Consider the following 24,490-nt stretch of genomic DNA (forward strand, 5'->3'; position numbering starts at 1 on the left):
AAAGGAATGTCCTGCTCTATTCATGTATAATTTTTAAAGTTTTTTGTCGGAAATACAGCTGTTCCAAATCATCATTTTACTGATGAAAAAACAGAGGTAAAAACACATGCCCCAAATAAAAATTTGTGGTTTATTCAGTAGGAGCCTTAGTTTTGGTAAATTTCTCTCATTTAGGGAGCCTGAACACTTGTTTGGCGGCGGTTATGTTTTTCAGCTTCTTACCTACTAGTGGCATCGAGAAGGATCAGTTCTACCCAATTCCAGGGGTATTGATACTTTGCAGGGAGAAGAAAGAGGAAAGAAAGCAATTAGTAATAGTCAAACAGGAGGCCAGAGCAACTTCTTTTGTTATTTGTTAACTGATACTAGGGCTTGAAAGGAGGTAAGTCAAGAAGAGGTAGGATGGGCTCCCTGCTGGATAGATGGGAGCCCATATTCCCTGCACCCACTCACAGAATACTGGGCATCTGGGGGCTTTCGGGGACTGAGCTCTGTTAGAACAGGTCTGTTTTACAACTGGGAATCCAAAACATCCAAAGTGAATAGCAGTACTGTTAGAAAGGAATTACCCTAGGCCAGGCATGGTGACTCACGCCTGTAATCCCAGCACTTTGGGGGGCCAAGGCGGGTGGATCACTTGAGGCCAGGAGTTCAAGACCAGCCTGGCCAATATGGTGAAACCCCATCTCTGCTGAAAATACAAGAATTAGCTGTGTGTGGTAGTACGCAGCTGTAATCCCAGCTACTCAGGAGGCTGAGGCAGAAGAATCACTTGAACCCAAGAGGTGAAGGTTGTAGTGAGCCGAGATCGTGTGCCACTGTACTCCAGCCTGAGCAGCAGTTCGAGACTGTCTCAAAAGAAAGGAATTACCCTTTTCTTACCCTTTTTCTTGCATTGAAGGTGACAGAAAAAAGGTCAGCATCATTTTTTTTTCTGTACAGTTTAGTATGAATTTTCTGAGAAACAGATGACTCAGTGTACTTTTTTTCTTTTTTTTTTTTTTTTTTGAGACGGAGTCTCGCGCTGTGTCACCCAGGCTGGAGTGCAGTGGCGTGATCTCGGCTCACTGCAAGCTCCGCCTCCCAGGTTCACGCCATTCTCCTGCCTCAGCCTCCGAGTAGCTGGGACTACAGGCGCCCGCCACCTCGCCCGGCTAGTTTTTTGTATTTTTAGTAGAGACGGGGTTTTACCGTGTTAGCCAGGATGGTCTCGATCTCCTGACCTCGTGATCCACCCGCCTCGGCCTCCCAAAGTGCTGGGATTACAGGCTTGAGCCACCGCGCCCAGCCAACTCAGTGTACTTTTTTATCATCCAAAGAAATACTAGACTAGAAAAGGAAGAACAGAGATTGACATTTTGGACATTTTGGAGGGCTTGGAATTGAACCTCTATGGATAAGAGCTGGTCCAGTATTTGTTACATTGGCAGTGTTATGCCAGGCTTGCCATTCCTTAATTGCTGTACTTTAAAGTACTTCAGAGGTTATTTTTGGGGAAACTGTTTTGTTTTTAAGGATAGACCCGTCTTGCTTTGTTGCCCAGGCTGGAGTGCAATGACACAATGGTAGCTCACTGCCGCCTTGAACTCCTGGGCTCAAGCAGTACTCCTGGTCTCAGCCTCACAGTATGTGGGACCATAGACACAAACCGCTGTGCCCAGGAGAGAAACTTCTTAATGGCTACTTAGAAAAGAATCCGTGGCCGGGAGCCACCCCTGTAATCCCAGCACTTTGGGAGGCCGAGGCGGGCGGATCATGGGGTCAGGAGATCAAGACCATACTGGCTAACATGTCTCTATTAAAAATACAAAAAATTAGCCAGACGCAGTGGCGGGTGCCTGTAGTCCCACCTACTCGGGAGGCTGAGCCAGGAGAATGGCGTGAACCTGGGAGGCGGAGGTTGCAGTGAGCTGAGATCGTGCCACTGCACTCCAGCCTAGGTAACAGAGCGAGACTCCATCTCAAAAAAAAAAAAAAGTAATTTGTGTGTCCAACATGAGTTAATTGTTTTTTTTTCGAGATGAAGTCTCCCTTTATCTGTCACCCAGGCGGGAGTGCAGTGGTGCATTCTCAGCTCACTGCAAGCTCCACCTCCCAGGTTCAGGCAATTCTCCTGCCTCAGCCTCCCAAGTAGCTGGGACTACAGGTGCCCGCCACCACACCTGGCTAATTTTTGTATTTTTAGTAGAGATGTGGTTTCACCATGTTGGCCAGGGTGGCCTCAAACTCCTGGCCTTAGGTGATCCACCTGCCTCGGACTCCGAAAGTGCTGGGATTACAGGTGTGAGCCGCTATGCCCAGCCAAGTTAGTTTTTTAATCTGGAGAAAACAATACACAGAATTGGGTGTTTTGTCTTGGCAGTTATCTTGACAAGAACTAACGACCAAGTATTGTTTCTCCTGAGGGCATGGACTTCACTGGCATCCCTTAACCCTCTGGTTTCTGAACACACAGGAGTCTTTTTGCTGATTTTTTTTTTTTTTTTTTTTTTTTGGTGAAATTTGCCAAGCTGGTTCCACTGGTTACCTAGATGCCAAACAAACAGTTGAAGTGAGCTGACATTTTTTACAGTTGATTTTGGACACCATAGAGTTAGAAGCTGTAGCCTTTTGGGGTTGCTAATGAAAAAAAGTAATTTATTATGTATTTTCTCCCCTCTCATGATAATTTTCTCAGTGGTTATGAAGTATTCTCATGTTAAGAAACAAGTTGATGGAACAGCCTCCACTGGGAATGACATTTTGGACTACTTCAAGTCCTGCAATTGGGAGAGAGTTTAAGGTTGTACTTTGGAGCTAGCTTTAGATGTGTTTGAGTTTGAATCAGAATGTTATTTGCTGTAAATGATTCTCTTTTTAGATGTATTTGCAGAGCACGCACATGGAAAAGCACATAACCCAGGCTCTTGTGCAGTGGAGCAATCATTGCTCACTGCAACCTGGACCTGGGCCCAAGCCATCCTCCTACCTCAGACTCCCAGGTAGCTGGGACTACAGGAGCTCACCATCATGCCCAGCTAATTTATTTATTTATTTTAAATCTTTTGTAGAGACAGGGTCTCACTATGTTGCCCAGGCTGGTTCGAAATCCTGGGCTCAAGCAGTCCTACCCCCTCAGCCTCCCAAAGTGCTGGGATTACAGGTGTGAGCCACTATGCAAGGCTGCATGTCTCTTTTTTTAAATAAAGAACGTCTTTTTTAAGGAGGAAAATACAGGAAAGGAGCTGCAGAAACTGGCTGTATCTATCCACATTTGTTAGGATTTTGACCAAGAATACAGTTTGCCTGTAGAGTATTGATAATGTTTGAAGCTAGATAATGGAAACACTTGGGTTCCCTATAGTGTTCTTTCTACTTTTGTGTGTGTTTGAATCAATACTTCTATAATAATAAAATAAACATCAGGCTGGGCACGTTGGCTCATGCATGTAATCCCAGCAATTTGGAAGGTTGAGGAGGGAGGATTGCTTGAGTCCAGGAGTTTGAAACCAGCTTGGGCAATGTGGTGAGACCCTGTCTCTACAAAAATACAAAAAGTTAACCAGCTGTAGTAGCACGTGCCGGTAGTCCCAGCTACTCAGGAGGCTGAGGTGGGAGGATCGGTTGAGCCAGCCAGGGAGGTTGAGGCTGCAGTGAGCTATAATTGAGCCACTGCACTCCAGTCTGAACAACAGAGTGAGACCCTGACGCGCGCGCGTGCTTGCACAGCTATAAGACAGGCCCTTTTAAACCTTCTTTAACGTCATGAAAAGACAAAGTAGTTTTACTATGAGAAGATTTCCAAAATGGGCATGGACTTTAAATACAGTTCTATTTATTTAGTTTTTTGTTTGTTTGTTTTTTGTTTTTGTTGTTTGAGACAGAGTTTTGCTCTTGTTGCCCAGGCTGGAGTGCAATGGTGCGATCTTGGCTCACCGCAACCTCTGCCTCCTGGGTTCAAGCGATTCTCTTGCCTCAGCCTCCCGAGTAGCTGGGATTACAGGCATGCGCCACCATGCCTAGCAAATTTTTTATTTTTAGTGGAGACGGGCTTTCTCCACGTTGGTCAAGCTGGTCTCGAACTCGCGACCTCAGGTGATCCACCCACCTCGACCTCCCAAAGTGCTGAGATTACAGGTGTGAGCCACTGCACCCGGCCAGGTGTTTTTAATATCAGAAAAAAGCAGGTAGATGTTTGATTTCATATTAAAAATAAAATCTACACAACTCATGGAATGTTAACTTTTTTTTTTTTTTAGAATAATGGGGGATAAATCTCTGCCTAAAAAAATTAAGAAGCAAGTGCTCTTGTCCTTTCTTCCCGTCTCATCTCCCTCCTTCTCCTGTTCCTGTTCCTTTCCTGTTTCTCCTCCTCCTTCTCCTGTTCCTTTCCTGTTAGCTTCTTTCTGCTCTGCAGAGATAACCACTGATAAGAGTTTGCTGTATGTCCTTATATAGATATGTCTTATACGTACATCTGTACCTACAGATTTCTTTTTTTTTTTTTTTTTTTTTTGAGGCAGAGTCTCGTTCTGTCGCCCAGGCTGTAGGGCAGTCGTCGAATGTCGGCTCACTGCACGCTCCGCCTCCCGGGTTTACGCCATTCTCCTGCCTCAGCCTCCCGAGTAGCTGGGACTACAGGCGCCCTCCACCTTGCCCGGCTAGTTTTTTTGTATTTTTTAGTAGAGACAAGGTTTCACCATGTTAGCCAGGATGGTCTCGATCTCCTGACCTCCCGTCTCGGCCTCCTGATCCGCCCATCTTGGCCTCCCAAAGTGCTGGGATTACAGGCTTGAGCCACTGTGCCTGGCCTGGATTTCATATTTTTAAAGTAAGTTCTACCAAATTCCACAGAATTCAGTATTTAAAGTTTTAAGAATTTGAGTACCAAATTCCAGAGTAATTTTGTTTTTATAACACAAGCAAACTCCCCCGCCGACCTCCCGCAAGATACAGTCTCATTTTGTTGCCCAGGCTGGAGTGCAGTGGTGTAATCTTGGCTCACTACAACCTCCTCCTCCCGAGTTCAAGCGATTCTCCTGCCCCAGCCTCCTGAGTAGCTGGGATTACAGGCGCGCGCCAACACACCTGGCTAATTTTTGTATTTTTCGTGGAGACGGGGTTTCACCATGTTGGTTAGGCTAGTCTTGAACTCCTGACCTTGTGATCTGCCTGCCCTGGCCTCCCAGAGTGCTGGGATTACAGGCATGAGCCACCGTGCCCAGGCTTTTTCTTGTCTTTTTTTTTTTGAGATGGAGTCTCTTTCTGTCGCACAGGCTGGAGTGTAGTGTGGTCTCGGCTCACTGCAACCTCCACCTCCCGAGCTGAAGCAATTCTCCTGCCTCAGCCTCCCTAGTAGTTGGGATCACAGATGCATACCACCGCACCCGGCTAATTTTTGTATTTTTAGTAGTGACAGGGTTTCTCCATGTTGGTCAGGCTGATCTCGAACTCCCGACCTCAGGTGATCCGCCTGCCTCGGCTTCCCAAAGTGCTGGGATTACAAGCATGAGCCACTGTGCCTGGCCTCGTTTTTGTATTTTTAATAGAGACAGGGTTTTACCATGTTGGCCAGGCTGTTCTGGAACTCCTGACCTCAAGTAGTTCACCCCCTTTGGCCTCCCAAAGTGCTGGGGTTACAGGCGTGAGCCACTGCACCTGGCCCTGGATAATTTTTTTATTTTTAATGTTTTTATAGAGACAGGGTCTTGCCATGTTGTCCAGGCTAGCCTTGAACTTCTGGACTGAAAAGCAAGCCTCCTTCCTTAGCCTCCCAAAGTGCTGGGATTTCAGGTTTGAGTCACCACACCCAGCCTATATCTTTCAAATTTTTAAATAGTAAAATAACCATTCTCCCCAGAGGGACATCACCCCCACTTTTTAGGAGAGTACCCAGTGCACATGTGGATATTCTTTTCTATAAATTTAAGACCTTAGAATTGAAATTAGTATTTACTGATTTACCTTACTTAATAACTTGAGAGCCATTTAATAGCAGAGTACATGTCATAAAGGGGTCTCTGATTTTATTTCTTCAGGGGTGGGGTGGAGTATGAAGCCTTGGCAGAGCGTTACTCTAGAGATACCACAGCTGCCCTCTATTCTGTTTCCGGGTATGTTTTACTCAGGAGAGGATGATCTCCAGGGAAAAGAGTAAAATAGTAAACACGTTTCATATTTCACTTGAGCTCAGCTTTCCTCCCATAACTATCCAGAGGCATTCAGAACACAAGTCAGGCCCACAGCTTTGTCTAAAACGCTTTATGGGTAGTGGTATTTCTTTCTTGGTATTTTTGTCTGTCTTTATAAGTTTATGGCTTGTTCACTAAGAATGTCCTACTTCTTCCCTTTAATGCCTGTTGAAAGTGTGGCTGTCTTGACTGGATGTTGGTGGCAGTGAAGTTTTGTTGAAACGTGACACTAGTAAATGAAGTGTGTCTCCCTAACAAGATCAGTTTGATCTTCTGTGCCTTTGAATAGGGTGTAGAAGGGATGAGAATGATTTCAATTTCTAGGTTAGCAGAGCTGTGATACATGCATAACTTTATTCCTTGGCTGTATTGTTAATATTTGATAAACTGATTTTTAAAATTATTGTTCCTTCTTATGTGGTGAAGAGAATGGAGATTGAAGAGGAAGTGTGAAAGAGTGTGTTTACTCATTTAGCAAATACAAAGTGTCCACTCTGTGGCTAAATGCAAAGCACTGAAGATGAAATGGAGAACAAATCAGATGTGGTCTTTGGTTCATTTTGTAGCCTCCTGGGTTTGGTATCCTGAATTGTTAAACTTACTTAGTTAACTCTTTTGTGTCACCTAACAGTCATCAAATGTAGCATTATCAAATCTGGAAAAGCATGCTCTCTTCTCAGCAGAGATTTCGTCCTGAGGTCTGGTTGAGGAATAAGGAGTGCAGGCTCACATGGGGTCAGTTCTCAGGAACTTTTCCCATTCTTTTAAGATGAGAAAATCTCAGTAGACACATCTCAATAAAGTCCAACACCTTCTCATTATAAAAATAGTCAACAAAGTAGAAGGGAATTTCGTCAATATGATAAAGGGCATCTATGAAAAATTTACAGCTAACATCACACTTAAAGGTGCAAGACTGAACTCTTTCTCCTTAAGATGAGGAACAAGACCAAGACAAGGCTGTCCACTGTCACCATTTTATTTACCATTGTGTAGTAGACATTCCAGCCAGAGCAATAATGCAAGAAAATGAAACACGAGGCATTTAAATTGGTAAAGAAGTAGTAAAATCATCTCTTTTTGCAGATGGTATAATATTAAATAGAAAAACCTAAGGATTCTACTAAAAACCAATTAGAGCTAATAAATGAATTTAGCAAGGTTGCAGGTACAAGATTAGTATACAAAAATGAGGCCAGGCATGGTGGCTCACACTTGTAATCCCAGCACTTTGGGAGGCCGAAGTGGCAGATCATTTGAGGTCAGGAGTTTGAGACCAGCCTGGCCAACATAGCAAAACCCCATCGCTATTAAAAATACAAAAAAATTAGCTGGGTGTGGTGGTGTGCACCTGTGATCCCAGCTGCTGGGGAGGCTGAGGCAGGAGAAGTGCTTGAACCTGGGAGGTAGAGGCTGCAGTGAGTCAAGATCAGGCCACTGCACTCCAGCCTGGGCAACAGAGCAAGACTCCACCTCAAAAAAAGTAAAAAGACTGTGTGTGTGTGTGTGTGTGTATATATATATACACAAAATGAGCTGTATTTCTATACAGTAGCAATGAACAATAAGAAAATGAAGCTATTAAGTGAAAATGAATTGTAATTTCATTTCCAGTAGCATCAAAATAATACAGGAATAAATTTAACAAAGGCCAGTGTAAAACTTATATTCAGAAAACTGTGAAACATTGTGGAAAGCACATTTCGTGTTCATGGAATTGGAAGATTTACTATTGTTAAGATGGCAGTATTCTCCAAATTGATCTACAGATTCAGCACACACTCTGTCAAAATCCCAGATGGTCTTTTTGCAGAAATTGGCATGCTGATTCTAAATTCATATGGACATGTACCCAGAATAGCCAAAACTATTTTGAAAAAGAGAAAAGTTGGAGGATTCACATTTTTTGATATTAAAATGTAGCTACAGTAATTAAGACTGTGGTATTGACATAAGGAGAGACAGGTCAGTAGAGTAAAATTAAGAGTTCGGAAATGAATCCTTACATTTATAATTAATTGGCCTTTTTTTTTTTTGAGATGGAGTTTCGCTCTTGTCACCCAGGCTGGAGTGCAATGGTGTGATCTCGGCTCACTGCAACCTCCACCTCCCGGGTTCAAGTGATTCTCCTACCTCAGCCTCCCAAGTAGCTGGGATTACAGGCATGTGCTGCCACCACGCCCAACTAATTTTTGTATTCTTAGTAGAGACGAGGTTTCACCATGTTGGCCAGGCTGGTCTCAATTTCTTGACCTCAGGATCCACCCACCTCGGCCTCCCAAAGTGCTGAGATTACAGGCTTGAGCCATTGCGCGGGGCCAATTAATTGGTTTTTGACAAGGGTGCCAGGACAATTCAGTGGGGAAAGACTAGTCTTTTTTTTTTTTTTCTTTGAGATGGAGTTTCACTCTTATTGCCCAGGCTGGAATGCAATGGCATAAGAATAGTCTTTTCAACAAGTGGTGCTAGGACATCTAGATAGCCACATGCACAACAATAAAGTTGGACTAGGTGTGGTGGCTCACGCCTGAAATCCCAACACTTTGGGAGGCTGAGATGGGTGGATTGCTTGAGCCCAATAGTTTGAGACCAGTCTGGACAACATGGGGAGACCCCCTCTCTACAAAATACAAGTATTAGCCAGGCATGGTGGCACATGCCTGTAGTCCCTGCTACTCAGGAGACTGGGTTGGGCGGATCACTTGAGCCTAGGAGATTGAGGCTGCAGTGAGTTGAGATTGCATTACTGCACTCCAGCCTGAATGACAGAGTGAAACCCTGTCTCTAAATAAATAAAGTTAGACCCTTACTTCACACCATTCATAAAAATTAAATCATAATGGATCGTAGACCTACATAGAGCTAAAACTAGAAAACTCTTACAAGAAAACCTAGGAGTAAATCTGTGACCTTGGGTTAGACAAAACCTGCTTAGACATGACACACAAAGTACAAGCAACAAAAGAAAAATAGAGTTCATCAGAGTAAAAAACAAAATGTGTTTCAAAGGACAGCATCAAGAAAGTGTAAAGCTGGGCATGGTGGCTCACGCCTGTAATCCCAGCACTTTGGGAGGCTGAGACAGGCAGATCACCTGAGGTCAGGAGTTCGAGACCAGCCTGATCAACATGGTGAAACCCCGTCTCTATTAAAAATACAAAAATGAGCTGGGTGTGGTGTTGCACCTCTGTAATCCCAGCTACTCAGGAGGCTGAGGCAGGAGAATCACTTGAACCCGGGAGGTGGAGGTTGCAGTGAGCCCAGATCACGCCACTGCACTCCAGCCTGGGAAATAGAGGGAGACTCCGTCTCAAAAAACATAAAAAAAAATAAAGTGAAAAGAAAACCTACAAAATGGGAGAAAATATTTGCAAGTCATACATCCAACAAGGGACTTGTATCCACCTCGGCCTCCCAGGAAGTGCTGGGATTACAGGCGTGAGCCACCGCACCCAGCCTCATATTTATTTTATTTATTTATTTTTTTTGAGATGGAGTCCGCTCTGCCACCCAGGCTGGAGTGCAGTGGTGTACAGGCGGCTGCCACCACACCTGGCTGCTTTTTGTATATTTAGTAGAAATAGGGTTTCACCATGTTGGTTAGGCTGGTCTTGAACTCCTGACCTCAAGTGATCCACCCGCTCGCTTCAGCCTCCCAAAGTGCTGGGATTACAAGTGTGAGCCACCACGCCTGGCTCACATTTATTTATTTATGTTTTATTTTGGAGACAGATACGTGCTTTGTCTCCCAGGCTGGAGTGCAGTGGCACAAACATGGCTCACTGCATCTTCAACCTCCTGGGCTCAAGCAATCCTCCTGCCTCAGTCTCCCAAGTAGCTGGGACTGTGGGCATGCACCACCATGCCTGGCTTTAAATTTATGGTCAGTTGGTTTTTGATAACGGTGAAAAACCAAATGAGTTTTTGTATTTATGATCAATTGGGTTTTTAAATTATTATTATTATTTTTTGAGATGGAGTTTAGCTTTTGTTGCCCAAGCTGGAGTGCAGTGGCGCAATCTAGGCTCACTGCCACCTCTGCCCTCCAGGTTCAAGCGATTCTCCTGCCTCAGCCTCCCAAGTAGCTGGGATTACAGGTTCCCGCCACCACGCCCAGCTAATTTTTTTTTTTTTTTTTTGTAGAGAGAGGGTTTCACCATGTTGGCTACGCTGGTCTTGACCTCCTGACCTCAGGTGATCCACCTGCCTCGGCCTCTCCAAGTGCTGAATGGGATTACAGTCATGAACCACCGTGCCCAGCACCGCCCCCCCCGCCTTTTTTTTTTTTTTTTTTTTTTGGAGATGGAGTCCTGCCCTGTCGCCCAGGCTGGAGTGCACTGGCATGATCTTGGCTCACTGCAACTTCCTCCTCCTGGATTCAAGTAATTCTCCCTGCCTCAGCTTCCCGAGTAGCCAGGATTACAGGGGCCTGCCACTACGCTTGGCTAATTTTTGTATTTTTAGTAGAGACGGGGTTCTGCCACGTTTGCCAGGCTGGTCTCAAACTCCTGACCCCAGGTGATGTTCCTGCCTCGACCTCCCAAAGGACTAAGATTACAGAGTCACTCCACCAGGCATCAATCGGGTTTTGACCATAAATGTAAGGATAAATTTTTTGAAACACAGTTGTGTTTTAAGTAAAACGCATCTGTTTTCAAGGACCATTGATCTGCTTGATAATTAGACAAGCAGTTTGAGTCAAGAAGACTTGGGCTTCTGAAAAGGATGATGGGTTTGTGTTACTCTCTCAAGTGGCTCTGCAGAATAGTTTGAAAATAAATTCTGTCCTTGCGCCGTGCGCAGCGGCTCACGCCTGTAATCCCAGCACTTTGGGAGGCCGAGGCGGGCGGATCACGAGGTCAGGAGATTGAAATCATTCTGGCTAACACAGTGAAACCCCATCTCTACTAAAAATGTAAAACATTAGCCAGGCGTGGTGGCGGGCACCTGTAATTCCAGCTACTTGGGAGGCCGAGGCAGGAGAATCACTTGAACCCAGGTGGCAGAGGTTGCAGTAAGCTGAGATGTGCCATTGTACTCTAGCCTGGGCAATAAGAGCAAAACTCCGTCTCAAAAAAAAAATAAAATAAAATAAAATAAATACGTAAATAAAATAATTAGTTGCAGTTCACATTAAAGAGGAAACTCCAGAATGGGGGTCGGGGGGCATTACGATATTGCAGCTCTTGAGTGCACTTGTCAATTCTAGTAAGCTTAATATGTGCAGAATTGTTAAGTTTGTCTCTGTATTTATATGGCAGCTCTTCTTCATCTTAATGAAAATTAGCTTCTTAAGTTTTCTGGTTTCTGAGTGTTGAATTGAGTGTTTCCTTTTCCACTAACTTGTTGCCCTTTTTTATTCTTTTAAAGTCTGATAATATCCACCTGTTGTGTAAGTCATCTAGATGGATTTTTATTTCTGACCCAAGTTAAAATAGAATGTTAGACAGTCGGCCGGGCGCGGTGGCTCAAGCCTGTAATCCCAGCACTTTGGGAGGCCGAGGCGGGTGGATCACGAGGTCAGGAGATCGAGACCATCCTGGCTAACACGGTGAAACCCCGTCTCTACTAAAAATACAAAAAATTAGCCGGGCGTGGTAGCGGGCGCCTGTAGTCCCAGCTACTTGGGAGGCTGAGGCGGGAGAATGGCGTGAACCCAGGGGGCGGAGCTTGCAGTGAGCCGAGATCGCGCCACTGCACTCCAGCCTGGGGGAGACAGCGAGACTCCGTCTCAAAAAAAAAAAAAAAATAAAAAAAGAATGTTAGACAGTCTCTTACTAGGCAGACATAGATAGATATCCCTGAACTTGTGACAGAAATAAAGGTCTCCATTTGGCAAGAGTGAACCCAGAGAACCCCAAAATAATGCTTAAGACCAACTGAAAAAATGTATTTTTATTTTTAATATTCTCATTGTAAATTGTTTGTTTACACCTCCACCTCCCACTCCTGAGTAACTTACTCCTTCATTCTGACTTCATATAGTGACACTACTGCCAAAAATAGCTCCAAATTGAAATATCTTTGACCTTGCTAAAGTTTGCAACAGTGTAATCTTTTTGGCCGGATTTAAACTGTGGGTTCTTGGCATCCTCATCTAGCAGTCTCTTACTCATCACCTTTTGTCTCTGACTTCCTGTTGGTTTCTCAGTCCTCCTCTAAATTATGTCTCTAAGATTTTGGTTGTTTCCCCAGTGAGCTGGAGCTATAGCAGCTTCCTAGGCATTTTTTTTTGTCTTTCGGACAGTTCTTGACATTCAAGTATTTTATTCGAATATAACAGAAATAAATACCACCTTTCAGTTTATCTATATCCTGTCACCTTTACCAGATTGTAAACTTGGTAAGGGTGGACACTTGGCATTCATTGGTTCCACAAGTTTGTTAGTACCCCTTGTATGCCAGACACTGCTCTAGTAGACAGGCAATATAACGTAGCCGTTAAATGTGCCAACAGTGAGGCTCGGTGGGGTGGCTCATGCATGTAATCTAGGCACTTTGGGAGGCTGGGGCAGGAGAATCCATTGAGCTTAGAAGTTTGAGACCAGCCTGGGCAACATAGGGAGACTCCGTCTGAATGAATGAATGAATGAGCGAGCCAATTGTGGTTTGGATTTTGGCAATATGACCTTGGGCAAGTTAATTACCTTCTCTATGCCTCAAAATTCTTATCTGTAAAATGGGATTAAAAATGCCTTCCTCAAGGATAAATTGAATTAATAAAAACACTGGTTAAGCATTTGCTATTCTGGGTGTTGGGTATACAGCACTAAATAAGAAACATGAGGTTTCTGTTGGTATAGAGCTTACATTCTAATTAAAGACAGAATAACAAGTAAACAAGATAGTTTCACATACTGAGTTTTGCTCTGAAGAAGCAAATAAGATATGTACTGGACATAGAGAATGACTGGGTGGCTATCTTTGATTGAGTGGTCAGGATGAACCTCTGAGGAGATAGCTTTTGAGCTGAGATCTTCAAATTCTGAGAGGTAGGAGGGGGGAAATATTTGATTATTATTTTCCCTTCATAGACAAGAGGTGGCATTACTTGGCAGAATCTTGCTAGGCAGTGAAGTGTGATAGAATAGGCCCTGGAGTTTTGGCCTGGTTTGGCTATTAACTAGCTTTGTGATCTTTGACAGATTCCTTACTCTTACTGTCTTTGGTGGACATGTACTTTAGCACTTAGAGTTTTTACTGCTGGGAAGATGTCCAAGGCACTAATGGAGTATAAAGGAGAAGTGTACCTTGTAGACCAGGCGTTAACTTCTCAGGGCAACTTAGAGGTGCTCTTCTTTTCTGGAGGGGGAGAAAAGGAAAAAGAGAATTTGTTTCTTGGTGGGAAAATGACCCTGAAAGTGTTAACTCTTTTTTCTTTTTTTTTTTTTTCTGAGATGTAGTTTCGCTCTTGTCACCCAGGCTGGAGTGCAGTGGTGTGATCTTGGCTCACTGCAATGTCCGCCTCCCGGGTTCAAGCGATTCTCCTGTCTCAGCCTCCTGAGTAGCTGGGATTACAGCCGCCCGCCAGTACGCCCTGCTGATTTGTGGTATTTTTAGTAGAGATGGGGTTTCACCATGTTGGCCATGCTGGTCTCGAACTCCTGACCTCAGGTGATCAGCCTACCTCAGCCTCCCAAAGTGCTGGGATTACAGGCATGAGCCATTGTGCCCTGCTGACTCTTGTCTAATAAAGAGCTGGAACAAATTGAGGGTTCTTTTTTTTTTTTTTTTTTTTTTAAAACGGAGTCTCGCTCTGTCACCCAGGCTGGAGTGCAGTGGCCGGATCTCAGCTCACTGCAAGCTCCGCCTCCCGGGTTCACGCCATTCTCCTGCCTCAGCCTCCCGAGTAGCTGGGACTACAGGCGCCCACCACCTCGCCCGGCTAGTTTTTTGTATTTCTTAATAAAGACGGGGTTTCACCGTGTTAGCCAGGATGGTCTCGATCTCCTGACCTCGTGATCCGCCCGTCTCGGCCTCCCAAAGTGCTGGGATTACAGGCTTGAGCCACCGCGCCCGGCCTGAGGGTTCTTTAAAAATGAATCATTTCATCTTTTTTTTTTAATGTTACTTTCTGTTTTTAAAGTTTATTTAAACAAGGTGTTTTTTTGTAGAGGTGGGGGAATCTTCCTATGTTGCTTAAGCTGGTCTCAAAATCCTGGCCTCAGGCCATTCCCACCATAGCCTCTAGAGTAGCTAAGACTACAGGCCCTTACCACCACATCCAGCTAATTTAAAATTTTTTTACTTTGTAGGCCAGGTGCAGTGGCTCACGCCTGTAATCCCAGCACTTTGGGAGGCTGAGCCGGGCGGATCACCTGAGGTCGGTAGTTCAAGACCAGCCTTACCAACAAGGAGAAACCCTGCCTCTACTAAAAATACAAAAAGATTAGCTGGGCATGGTGGCACATGCTTGCAATCCCAGCTACTTGGGAGGCTGGGGCAGGAGAATTGCTTGAACCCGAGAGGTGGAGATTGCAGTGAGCTGAGATCGAGCCATTACACTCCAGCCTGGACAACAAAAGCAAAACTCCATCTCAAAAAAAAAAAAAAAATTTTTTTTTTTTTTTTTTTTACTTTGTAGACACAGGATATTGCTATGTTGCCCAGGCTAGTCTTGAACACCTGGACTCAAACAGTCCTCCTACCTTGGCGTCCCAATGCCCTGGGATTATAGGCGTGAGCCACCATGCTCAACCACTTTCTTTTTTTTTTTTGGAGGGGGGAGCTAGGGTATTGCTCTTTCCTCCAGAGCTGCCATACAGTGGCGTGATCACAATTCGCTGTAACTTTGCACTCCCTCCTGTCTTAGCCTCTCAAATAGCTAGGACTACAGGTACACACCACTATGACTGTCTAATTTAAAAGAAAAATTTTTTTTTTATAGATGCGGGGTCTTATGTTGCCCAGATTAAAAGAAAGGTGTTTTTAAAATGTCCAGAGGTTCACATTTGCAAAGGAACTCACTCATTTGTTCTAATGCATTTTCTTACATTAGGTGTAATTGAAAAGTGATCCTCTCTTCAGAGATGTCAAAAACAAACAAATCCAAGTCTGGATCTCGCTCTTCTCGCTCAAGATCTGCATCAAGATCTCGTTCTCGTTCATTTTCGAAGTCTCGGTCCCGAAGCCGATCTCTCTCTCGTTCAAGGAAGCGCAGGCTGAGGTAAGGAGGTGTGACTTTGTATATTGAGGTAATCATTGCATCAGTTGATGTGGATGTTTGAAGATCTTTTGTTAGACTTTCTCTGTGAGTGTCAAATGGACTGGGGGTTGGCTTGAGGTGCAGGGTTGGGCTATAAGATATTCCAGGTCTCTTTAAACGACAAATCCAGATCAGCTTTGATGGCCATGCTGATTGCCTGATTCCTTTCCTCTGCCAGCACATAGTATTTCCCACCCACTTTGGAAGAAAGAACGTTTTATTTTTATTTGAGCTGCTTGCTTCAAATCTCTATAGCTGATTATTTTTCACCAAAGTATTTTTGAAGGCCTGAACCAAAGTTTATTTGCATCACCGCAAAAAAGGATAGCTAAGAGGATTAATAATATGAACAACATGGCAAGGAAAAGAAGCTTCAACTCACTAAAATAAACTTTTAGAAACTTAACCAGGAGTCATTTGTATACAGTGTGCCAATTACTAACAAGCTGCATCTATTTAGTAAATGTATCTTAAAACTTCTTAAAAATCACTGTTGAAAACATCATTTTATCTCACTAAACATAAGAACACTTCTTTTGAATTTATTGCCAATATTTCCTAATTCAGTCAGTTTTCACACCTTCAGGTGGATTTCCCTATTTTAATTATGTCTTGGAATAGGATGCCAAACCTCCAGCGTCTTTCCTCTCTTGGTGTGTGTTGTGAGTTGGTTTTTTCATTCTTTAAAAGTGTTTTAACTTTCTTTTGTGGATAGATAAGAAGCTTTCAGTAGATACAAGTTTCTTTATGTGAGTTTGGGAAATATTGGTGTATTTAAATACTTAATAAAGGGGAATCTTTGTACATTTTCATTCTTTTTCTCAGAAGTATATTAGCAAGGAGATGATTTGTCATGTTTGACACTTGGAACCCCTGCTGTTTATTTCAGATGAGTATCTAGAATTTTTGTCTTAGATGAATTGATTATGAAATTTAAAATAAACCTCAGAAGTCAGTGATTAAACTTTTACTCTTGATGATTTCCAGAGCCCTATGGTACTTCTAAGGGGTCTATTAAACAAAGGATTGGTGGTTTTGTTTTTTACCATTTAACAAAAACAAGGTAGATGTTAAATGAAGTCTGTGAGAAGCCATCCTGAAAAAGTAGGTATGCATAGATATTGAAAAGGGAAACCCTAAATTTATCTACCTCAGGAAATTGCTTTTAAAGCCATGGGACAAGCAAGACTCTTAGTAACTCCTACCCTGTACCCAGAATCTTGATTTAGGGAGTTTAAACCTCAGTTTTAGCTCATTTGGTTATGAAAGATACCTTTTCAAAATTTAATCTGGTAACTAGAAGAAACTAAATAATTGGTTCAATTATTTACCACTTATTTACCAATTATTCAGTTTTGGTTGCATAGCCTCTATGCAGCCAAAACTGAGAGACAAAATTGAATTGAATTGAAAAATGTTAACTAACTCTGAAGTATTTATGACAGCTGGAATTCTGGGCAGTTCTTCTTGTTCTGCAAATCATTTGGCAGTTGCTCACTGACTTGGCAAATGAGGAAAAAATATTTTAGGAAAGCACTATGTGCTGGGGTAGGTCTAGAGATACTTTAACATGCTATCATATACCTAGAAGAGACTTGTTCTGGAGGAATTTCTCCACTAGAAAGTATGCTTTTATACTTGATTGTAGTCTGACTTCTCTGTTTTTTAGAAACAGATAAATATGCCACTGGATGTTCAGTTTTTATTTCTGGCCTATCTGTTTCATGGTTTTTTCTTTTGTTTTCCCTCTCCTGCAAGGAAAGTATCTATCCAGAGAGTTTGAGAAACCATGCCTTTAAATTAACTAACTGCTGAGTTCTACAGAATTGGAGAAAATTGATTATTTCCTTGTATTTCACAGACTGTATCCTTTTAAGTGACATCTCTTAAATAACTTCATTTGCAATCTGCAGAGACTCATTTTCCTGCATCTGTGCAATGACTGCGAGTTTTGGATGCAGTATGCCCAGGGCCCTCACTAGTAATTGGTAACAGAAGCAGCAGTAGCCTATGAGGATGGGAACATGAATTAAACCCTCCTTAGTGCTGGTGGTGGATCACCTACCTCAAGCATAGCCCTTTAATCGGGTCATATTCACTTTCGTAATCTGCATCTGCCTCTCCCTTCTTTTCTTATATTGTTACTGTTTTCAAATGAAAAGTGTGGAAGGTAAGTTTTTTTTTTAAATTGTACTTAATTACAATAACAGCCAGCAGTAAGATATATCTTTGCCAGTTGCTCTTACTCATGGTGTAGATAAAAAATCCTGAGGACAGCGGGCAATAAATAGTGGAAAACCAATCCCACTTTATCTTTAGATTAAATTGAATGTACTTTTTTCTTAAAAATACTGTTTTGTTTAGTTGTTAAATCCTGAAAAAAGCTGGTATATTTGTTAAATAGAGTTATTTGGAAAAACAAAAACGCATCTGTTACCAGTCAGATATGAGAAGGCTTGCTGATTAACTGAAGAGTTTTTATTCTATATGTAAAGAAAATACTATTTGAAATAGTTTTCTAGTAAATTTTACTTATTTCTAGCCAGCTGCTTAGGAGTAATTTTTTAATGTTAATGATCTATATCATAGTAGATGGAAAAAGTGGATCCAAGAACCCCAGTGGATTTTTACACCAACATACGTAATTTTTGGCTTTTTGATGGAAACAAAGTTCCTCATCGTTGACAAGCCTGATGCTCAGGAATGTACAGTTTTTTTTTTGTTTTGTTTTGTTTTTTTTACCAAGTTAGGTTACTATCAAGTGCCTGTGGTTCTGGAAATTCACCTTGCTCTACCAGAGTTCTATATTGTTAACTGGAGAGAACACAACACTAGCCTTCTGTGCACACCGGGGTGGTGGGGGGTTTTTTAGTTCCTCTTTGCTAACTTCATGTGTCCTTGGGTACCTTATGGTCAGATAGTGCCCTCTTGTGGCACCTATGTAAGATCATGTACTCAGCCACAGAAATATGGCCTAAGTAGTGAGACCATTTCCAGGTCCCCAATTTAAAAAAACAATATTGTATGTTTTGTTTATGTGATTTTAGTAAGTTCTTTTAAGCTTTGAGCAGATGCATTCTCCAAGTTTTCTTTGGTGTATACCTGTTGTAACTACACTTTTACGATCCCAAGCCTTAGTGGTATCTTAAGAAATTCGTCACGCACAAAACGGAGAGCTGACTAGGACAGGGTGTGAAGTGTTGCCACAGTGTGGGTAGGGGTCAGAGTACCTGTCTAGGTACCGCAGCTTGCAGTTTTTCTCTCATTTCCAATGACCTGCAGCCCTGTTAAAATCCCTGTGCCTGTGAAACTGTAAGCTATTATTATGGTATATTAAAATGGTCTTTGTGTAGTTGACTACCTTAAGAAAATGTTGATAGTTTCTCAGTCACTGTAGAAGTACTCCTCCATTTTAAATGTGCTGCAATATGAAGTGACCTGTGTTTCACTTGTTCAAATGATTCTTATCCATGTTTTTGTACTTAGTAAGGGCCATATGTAGTGGGATTAAATATTTGTGCCCTTGCTTTGAAAACAAAACTGAAAGTGAGTGACACATAAGGGCAGGGATTTCAGAACAGATTTTTCTTGAATAAAAACACTTGTGTCAAAAATTCAAACATTTGTCTCTTTCCTTTCCATTCCAGTTCTAGGTCTCGTTCCAGATCATATTCTCCAGCTCATAACAGAGAAAGAAACCACCCAAGAGTATATCAGAATCGGGATTTCCGAGGTCACAACAGAGGCTATAGAAGGCCCTATTATTTCCGTGGGCGCAACAGAGGCTTTTATCCATGGGGCCAGTATAACCGAGGAGGCTATGGAAACTACCGCTCAAACTGGCAGAATTACCGGCAAGCATACAGTCCTCGTCGAGGCCGTTCAAGATCCCGGTCCCCAAAGAGAAGGTCCCCTTCACCAAGGTCCAGGAGCCATTCTAGAAACTCTGATAAGTCGTCTTCTGACCGGTCAAGGCGCTCCTCATCCTCCCGTTCTTCCTCCAACCATAGCCGAGTTGAATCTTCTAAGCGCAAGTCTGCAAAGGAGAAAAAGTCCTCTTCCAAGGATAGCCGGCCATCTCAGGCTGCCGGGGATAACCAGGGAGATGAGGCCAAGGATCAGACATTCTCTGGAGGCACCTCTCAAGATACAAAAGCATCTGAGAGCTCGAAGCCATGGCCAGATGCCACCTACGGCACTGGTTCTGCATCACGGGCCTCAGCAGTTTCTGAGCTGAGTCCTCGGGAGCGAAGCCCAGCTCTCAAAAGCCCCCTCCAGTCTGTGGTGGTGAGGCGGCGGTCACCCCGTCCTAGCCCCGTGCCAAAACCTAGTCCTCCACTTTCCAGCACATCCCAGATGGGCTCAGCTCTGCCAGGTGGTGCTGGGTATCAGTCTGGGACACACCAAGGTCAGTTCGACCATGGTTCTGGGTCCCTGAGTCCATCCAAAAAGAGCCCTGTGGGTAAAAGTCCACCATCCACTGGCTCCACATATGGCTCATCTCAGAAGGAGGAGAGTGCTGCTTCAGGAGGAGCAGCCTATACAAAGAGGCAAGTATCTCATTTCCCCTGCCTGGTTGTGTTTTTATCTCACTAGCTGGCAGTTTAATTGTAATGTGTTCTAAGTTAGAGCTCTGATTAATGGTAAAAGGTAATCCCTATTTCCTAGACTTTTCATTAGTAAACATTAAAAGCATCACCCAAGGAAACCTTTAGGTTAACTCTAGCTTTCCTACCTTCCTGAATTTGTATTGCAGCATAAACTTTCTTTAGACTACTCTGCAATGATGTTTTCACATTTAAAATTTGCCTTGGATTCTACCAATGTAAGCCAAAGAACAGTAGAGATTTGTGGGTCAGCTATCAAAAAAAAGTATGGTCTTTGCCAAAATGAATGGCCATTGGAGCTCTTAGACCCTGTAGCACCCACCATCTACTATGTTCGATCTGCATCAGCCTATCATGGTGAAGAGCTGCACCCTCAATATCCTCCAGTTGAGGAGACTGGGCAGAATGGGAAAGGCCAAGGCTTAGTCCAGGAAGGCCTTGTTTTAAAACCACAAGGTGGGTGTATGTCCCAGTAGAAGCCAACACGGCTGCGTGTTAGGAGAGGACATGACAGTGCTTCCGTCTTTCTCCCCTGGGGGACACGGTGAGTTGGAACATGAATCTTTGTTTGTATGGTTGGATGGATTGGGATGGCAGAGAAGTTACAGGGAAGTTGCATTGGGACCAGGTTGTGGTCAAGAGGGACTAACCCAGCAAGTGGTTTCCCTTTTTTTTTTTGTTTTATCGTATTTAGCATATTTTTTGATCCCTTGATTCTTCTTGGCTGTATTAATACAACTTTGACTTGATTATTAGGCTTTCTGCATTAATGGTACAGATGAGACGTTTTGAATCTGTACTTGGCTTCAGTAAATCTGTTTTATTTATTTACATTTTTATTTCAGTAGGTTTTTGGGGGAATAAGTGGTGTTTGGTTACATAGATAAGTTTGTTAGTGGTGATTTCTGAGGTTTTGGTGCACCCATCACCCGAGCAGTGTACACTGTACCCAGTGTGTAGTTTTTTAATCCCTTGCCCTCTCCCATCCTTCTCCCTGAGTTCCCAAAGTTCATTGTATCATTCTTATGCCTTTGGGTCCTCATAGTCTAGCTCCCAAGTAAGTCTATTTTAAAGCGTAAGTTTTGTTCCATGCCAGGACTGTGAATCTTTAGAAGAATTGAGCATGAGCTCTGTTTTTCCATAAGAAAGAGAATGATGATTTTTGCTGCTGTCACCCTCTCCCCCATTAACATGTATTTTGTTTTTATTTGTGTTCACAGTATATTTCATATTTAGATCTTCTAGGTGACTTGAAGCAAATTTGAAGTCTCTTTTTAGACTTGTATTTCCAAATGTGAGTTGTATAAAAGCAAAACAGTCCAAGGTGTTCTATGTTAACTTTGCTGAAAGCAGATTTTAAGTGACTGAGTGAAGGTTGGGTAAGACCTTAGTTATTTTTTGCCCTAGATCACATTACAGGTAAGTAGGTTTTTGTTTTTGTTTTTTAGTATTCTAAAAATAACTTTTGCTGTTCTCTTTGGTTGCTTTTGTAAGACACAACTCCATGGATCATGTATTTTTCTCTTAATTGCCAAGTTCATAGATCTGTGAATGGTGTTTTTCAGAAATTACTAGGAAGTAACCACGTAGAAAGTCCTTTGGTAATACTGAAATCCATAAGACATATTTTTTCAGAGAATCAAAACCAAAAACAGTAAGGCACTATTTTAGAGCAAGTTGCTTAAGAAGCCTCTTGTGTGTCTCTCTTGTGTTTTTATAACTAGGTATCTAGAAGAGCAGAAGACAGAGAATGGAAAAGATAAGGAACAGAAACAAACAAATACCGATAAAGAAAAAATAAAAGAGAAAGGGAGCTTCTCTGACACAGGCTTGGGTGATGGAAAAATGAAATCTGATTCTTTTGCTCCCAAAACTGATTCCGAGAAGCCTTTTCGGGGCAGTCAGTCTCCCAAAAGGTATAAGCTCCGAGATGACTTTGAGAAGAAGATGGCTGACTTCCACAAGGAGGAGATGGATGATCAAGATAAGGACAAAGCTAAGGGAAGGAAGGAATCTGAGTTTGATGATGAACCCAAATATATGTCTAAAGTCATAGGTGCAAACAAAAACCAGGAGGAGGAGAAGTCAGGCAAATGGGAGGGCCTGGTATATGCACCTCCAGGGAAGGAAAAGCAGAGGAAAACAGAGGAGCTGGAGGAGGAGTCTTTCCCAGAGAGATCCAAAAAGGAGGATCGGGGCAAGAGAACCGAAGGTGGGCACAGGGGCTTTGTGCCTGAGAAGAATTTCCGAGTGACTGCTTACAAAGCAGTCCAGGAGAAAAGCTCATCACCTCCCCCAAGAAAGACCTCTGAGAGCCGAGACAAGCTGGGAGTGAAAGGAGATTTTCCCACGGGGAAGTCTTCCTTTTCCATTACTCGAGAGGCACAGGTCAATGTCCGGATGGACTCTTTTGATGAGGACCTTGCACGGTGAGATGTGCTTCTTCTTAATCCTCAGTGCTTTAGTGGCCTAAGTGGTGTCTCCTAGCCCTTCTCCCTGGGGACATTCTGTTGTGTTCCCCGTGCTGTCTTAAGCTTCAGTGATGATACTTTCATGTCCACCTGTGTTCACTAGAGAGTATGTGTCACGGAGTGATTGTGTGCTTTGAGGGGGACAGTATCCCTGGGGTGATGAAGTATCTCTTCAGTCCTTAGTGACTGGCTCACTCTCTGTTCATCACTACACCCCCAAGTCCAATACTGTTTCTTGTGTTTAACATAGCTTTGGCTGTGAAGCCATCCTGGATCCACTTCTTCGTTCCTAGCTGGGTCACCGAAGTCTATAGTATAGCCCTTCCCCATCAGATAACGTAGCAGTTTTATTTGTATTTTATTTTATTTTTGAGACAGTCTCTCTCTCTCTCCTTTTCTTTTTCTTTTCTTTTTTTTTTTTGAGATGGAGGTCTCCCTCTGTCACCCAGGCTGGAGTGCAGTGGTGCGATCTCCGCTTACCACAAGCTCCACCTCCCAGGTTCGTGCCATTCTCCTGCCGCAGCCTCCCAAGTAGCTGGGACCACAGGCGCCTGCCTCCACGCCTGGCTAATTTTTTGTATTTTTAGTAGAGACGGGGTTTCACCGTGTTAGCCAGGATGGTCTCGATCTCCTGACCTCGTGATCCGCCCACCTTGGCCTCCCAAAGTGCTGGGATTACAGGCGTGAGCCACTGTACCTGGCCCAGAACCTCTCTCTCTCACCCAGGCTGGAGTGCAGCGGTGCACTGTCAACTCACTGCAACCTCTGCCTGTCGGGTTCAAGTGATTCCCCTGCCTCAGCCTCCCAAGTAGCTGGGATTACATGCGCCTGCCACCACGCCTGGCTAATTTTTGTATTTTTAGTAGAGGCTGGGTTACACCATGTTGGCCAGGCTGGTCTTGAACCCCTGAAGCCAGGTGATCTGCGTGCCTTAGCCTCCCAAAGTGCTGGGATTACAGGCATGAGCCACTGTGCCTGGCCACAATTTTAGAGTTAAGGAAGGCAATACATCTACCACCTGTCCCCTAAACTTTAGGAAAGAGTTGGGAGGCCAAGGCTAACTGGTTTTTTACTTGGTGTAAACTACTCAGCCAGCTGGAAGTCTGTGGGAACAGCATTCCAGCCACACCCCACTGCCGCTTCATGACATCACCTCCCTGAATCAGGCCTTGGCTGGTCATGCTAGCTGATTTTTTTATTGATTGATTGATTGAGATGGAGTCTCAAACTCGTGGGCTCAAGTGATGCTCCTGTCTCTGCCTCCCGAAGTGTTGAGATTACAGGTGTGAACCACTGCACCCAGCTGTAGTTGATCTTTTAAAATACTTTCTCATTTGTTGGGTGTGTTAAAACCAGCAGTGACTAAGGTTTAACACTTCACTCCACTTGAAGATTCCAGTAAAAAAGAAGAGAGAGAGTTTGGATATCCATTTCCATAGTTACAGTGCATTGAGGTTACTTTCAACTTCGGTAGGAAGAAAAGAAGTTTATGGATAGATTTAAAACTCTTCAAAAAAATATTTTTATGGTTTTAATGTTCTTTCTGTATATCATGTTCTAATTGGGCCTCCCCGTATTTCTTTTTCAGACCCAGTGGCTTATTGGCTCAGGAACGCAAGCTTTGCCGAGATCTAGTCCATAGCAACAAAAAGGAACAGGAGTTTCGTTCCATTTTCCAACACATACAATCAGCTCAGTCTCAGCGTAGCCCCTCAGAACTGTTTGCCCAACATATAGTGACCATTGTTCACCATGTTAAAGGTGAGTCCAGACCCTGGTCTGCTTCAGGCTGGTGTTCCACACTTAGAAGAAGGATGAGTGGGTGGATAAGGAGTTTTGGGGGGCCCTGTATCTCATCTAAAGGGCCTTTGAAGCTAGGGGCTGGCTTGAAGGAAATTCTGTTCAGGAAGCAGTTTCCATGTTTTAATTGCAGAGCTTAGCATTTTGAAATGCTGGTAACCTGTGACCAAGAGAACAGGTTAAAGCCAATAGCAAAATGACTTTTCTAGCATCTCTGTCTTGTCTCCTCTAAGTGAT

General features: G+C 43.3%; 1 protein-coding gene across 4 annotated transcripts in view; it reads left to right on the forward strand.

The window, feature by feature from the left end:
• The window catches only part of THRAP3 (thyroid hormone receptor associated protein 3), a 93,896-nt gene that overhangs the window by 56,096 nt on the left and 13,310 nt on the right, over nucleotides 1-24,490 (forward strand). For all 4 annotated transcript variants that reach the window (XM_017959748.3, XM_003891597.4, XM_017959749.3 and 1 more), the window contains exons 3-6: nucleotides 15,169-15,336; nucleotides 19,023-19,925; nucleotides 21,707-22,411; nucleotides 24,042-24,214. In XM_017959748.3, coding sequence (XP_017815237.1) covers nucleotides 15,200-15,336; nucleotides 19,023-19,925; nucleotides 21,707-22,411; nucleotides 24,042-24,214 — 1,918 coding nt within the window. In that variant the 5' untranslated portion in view covers nucleotides 15,169-15,199. The remainder of the gene's footprint in view (nucleotides 1-15,168; nucleotides 15,337-19,022; nucleotides 19,926-21,706; nucleotides 22,412-24,041; nucleotides 24,215-24,490) is intronic.

Source organism: Papio anubis, chromosome 1 (genome assembly GCF_008728515.1).
Source record: "Papio anubis isolate 15944 chromosome 1, Panubis1.0, whole genome shotgun sequence".
NCBI classification, from domain to species: domain Eukaryota; kingdom Metazoa; phylum Chordata; class Mammalia; order Primates; family Cercopithecidae; genus Papio; species Papio anubis.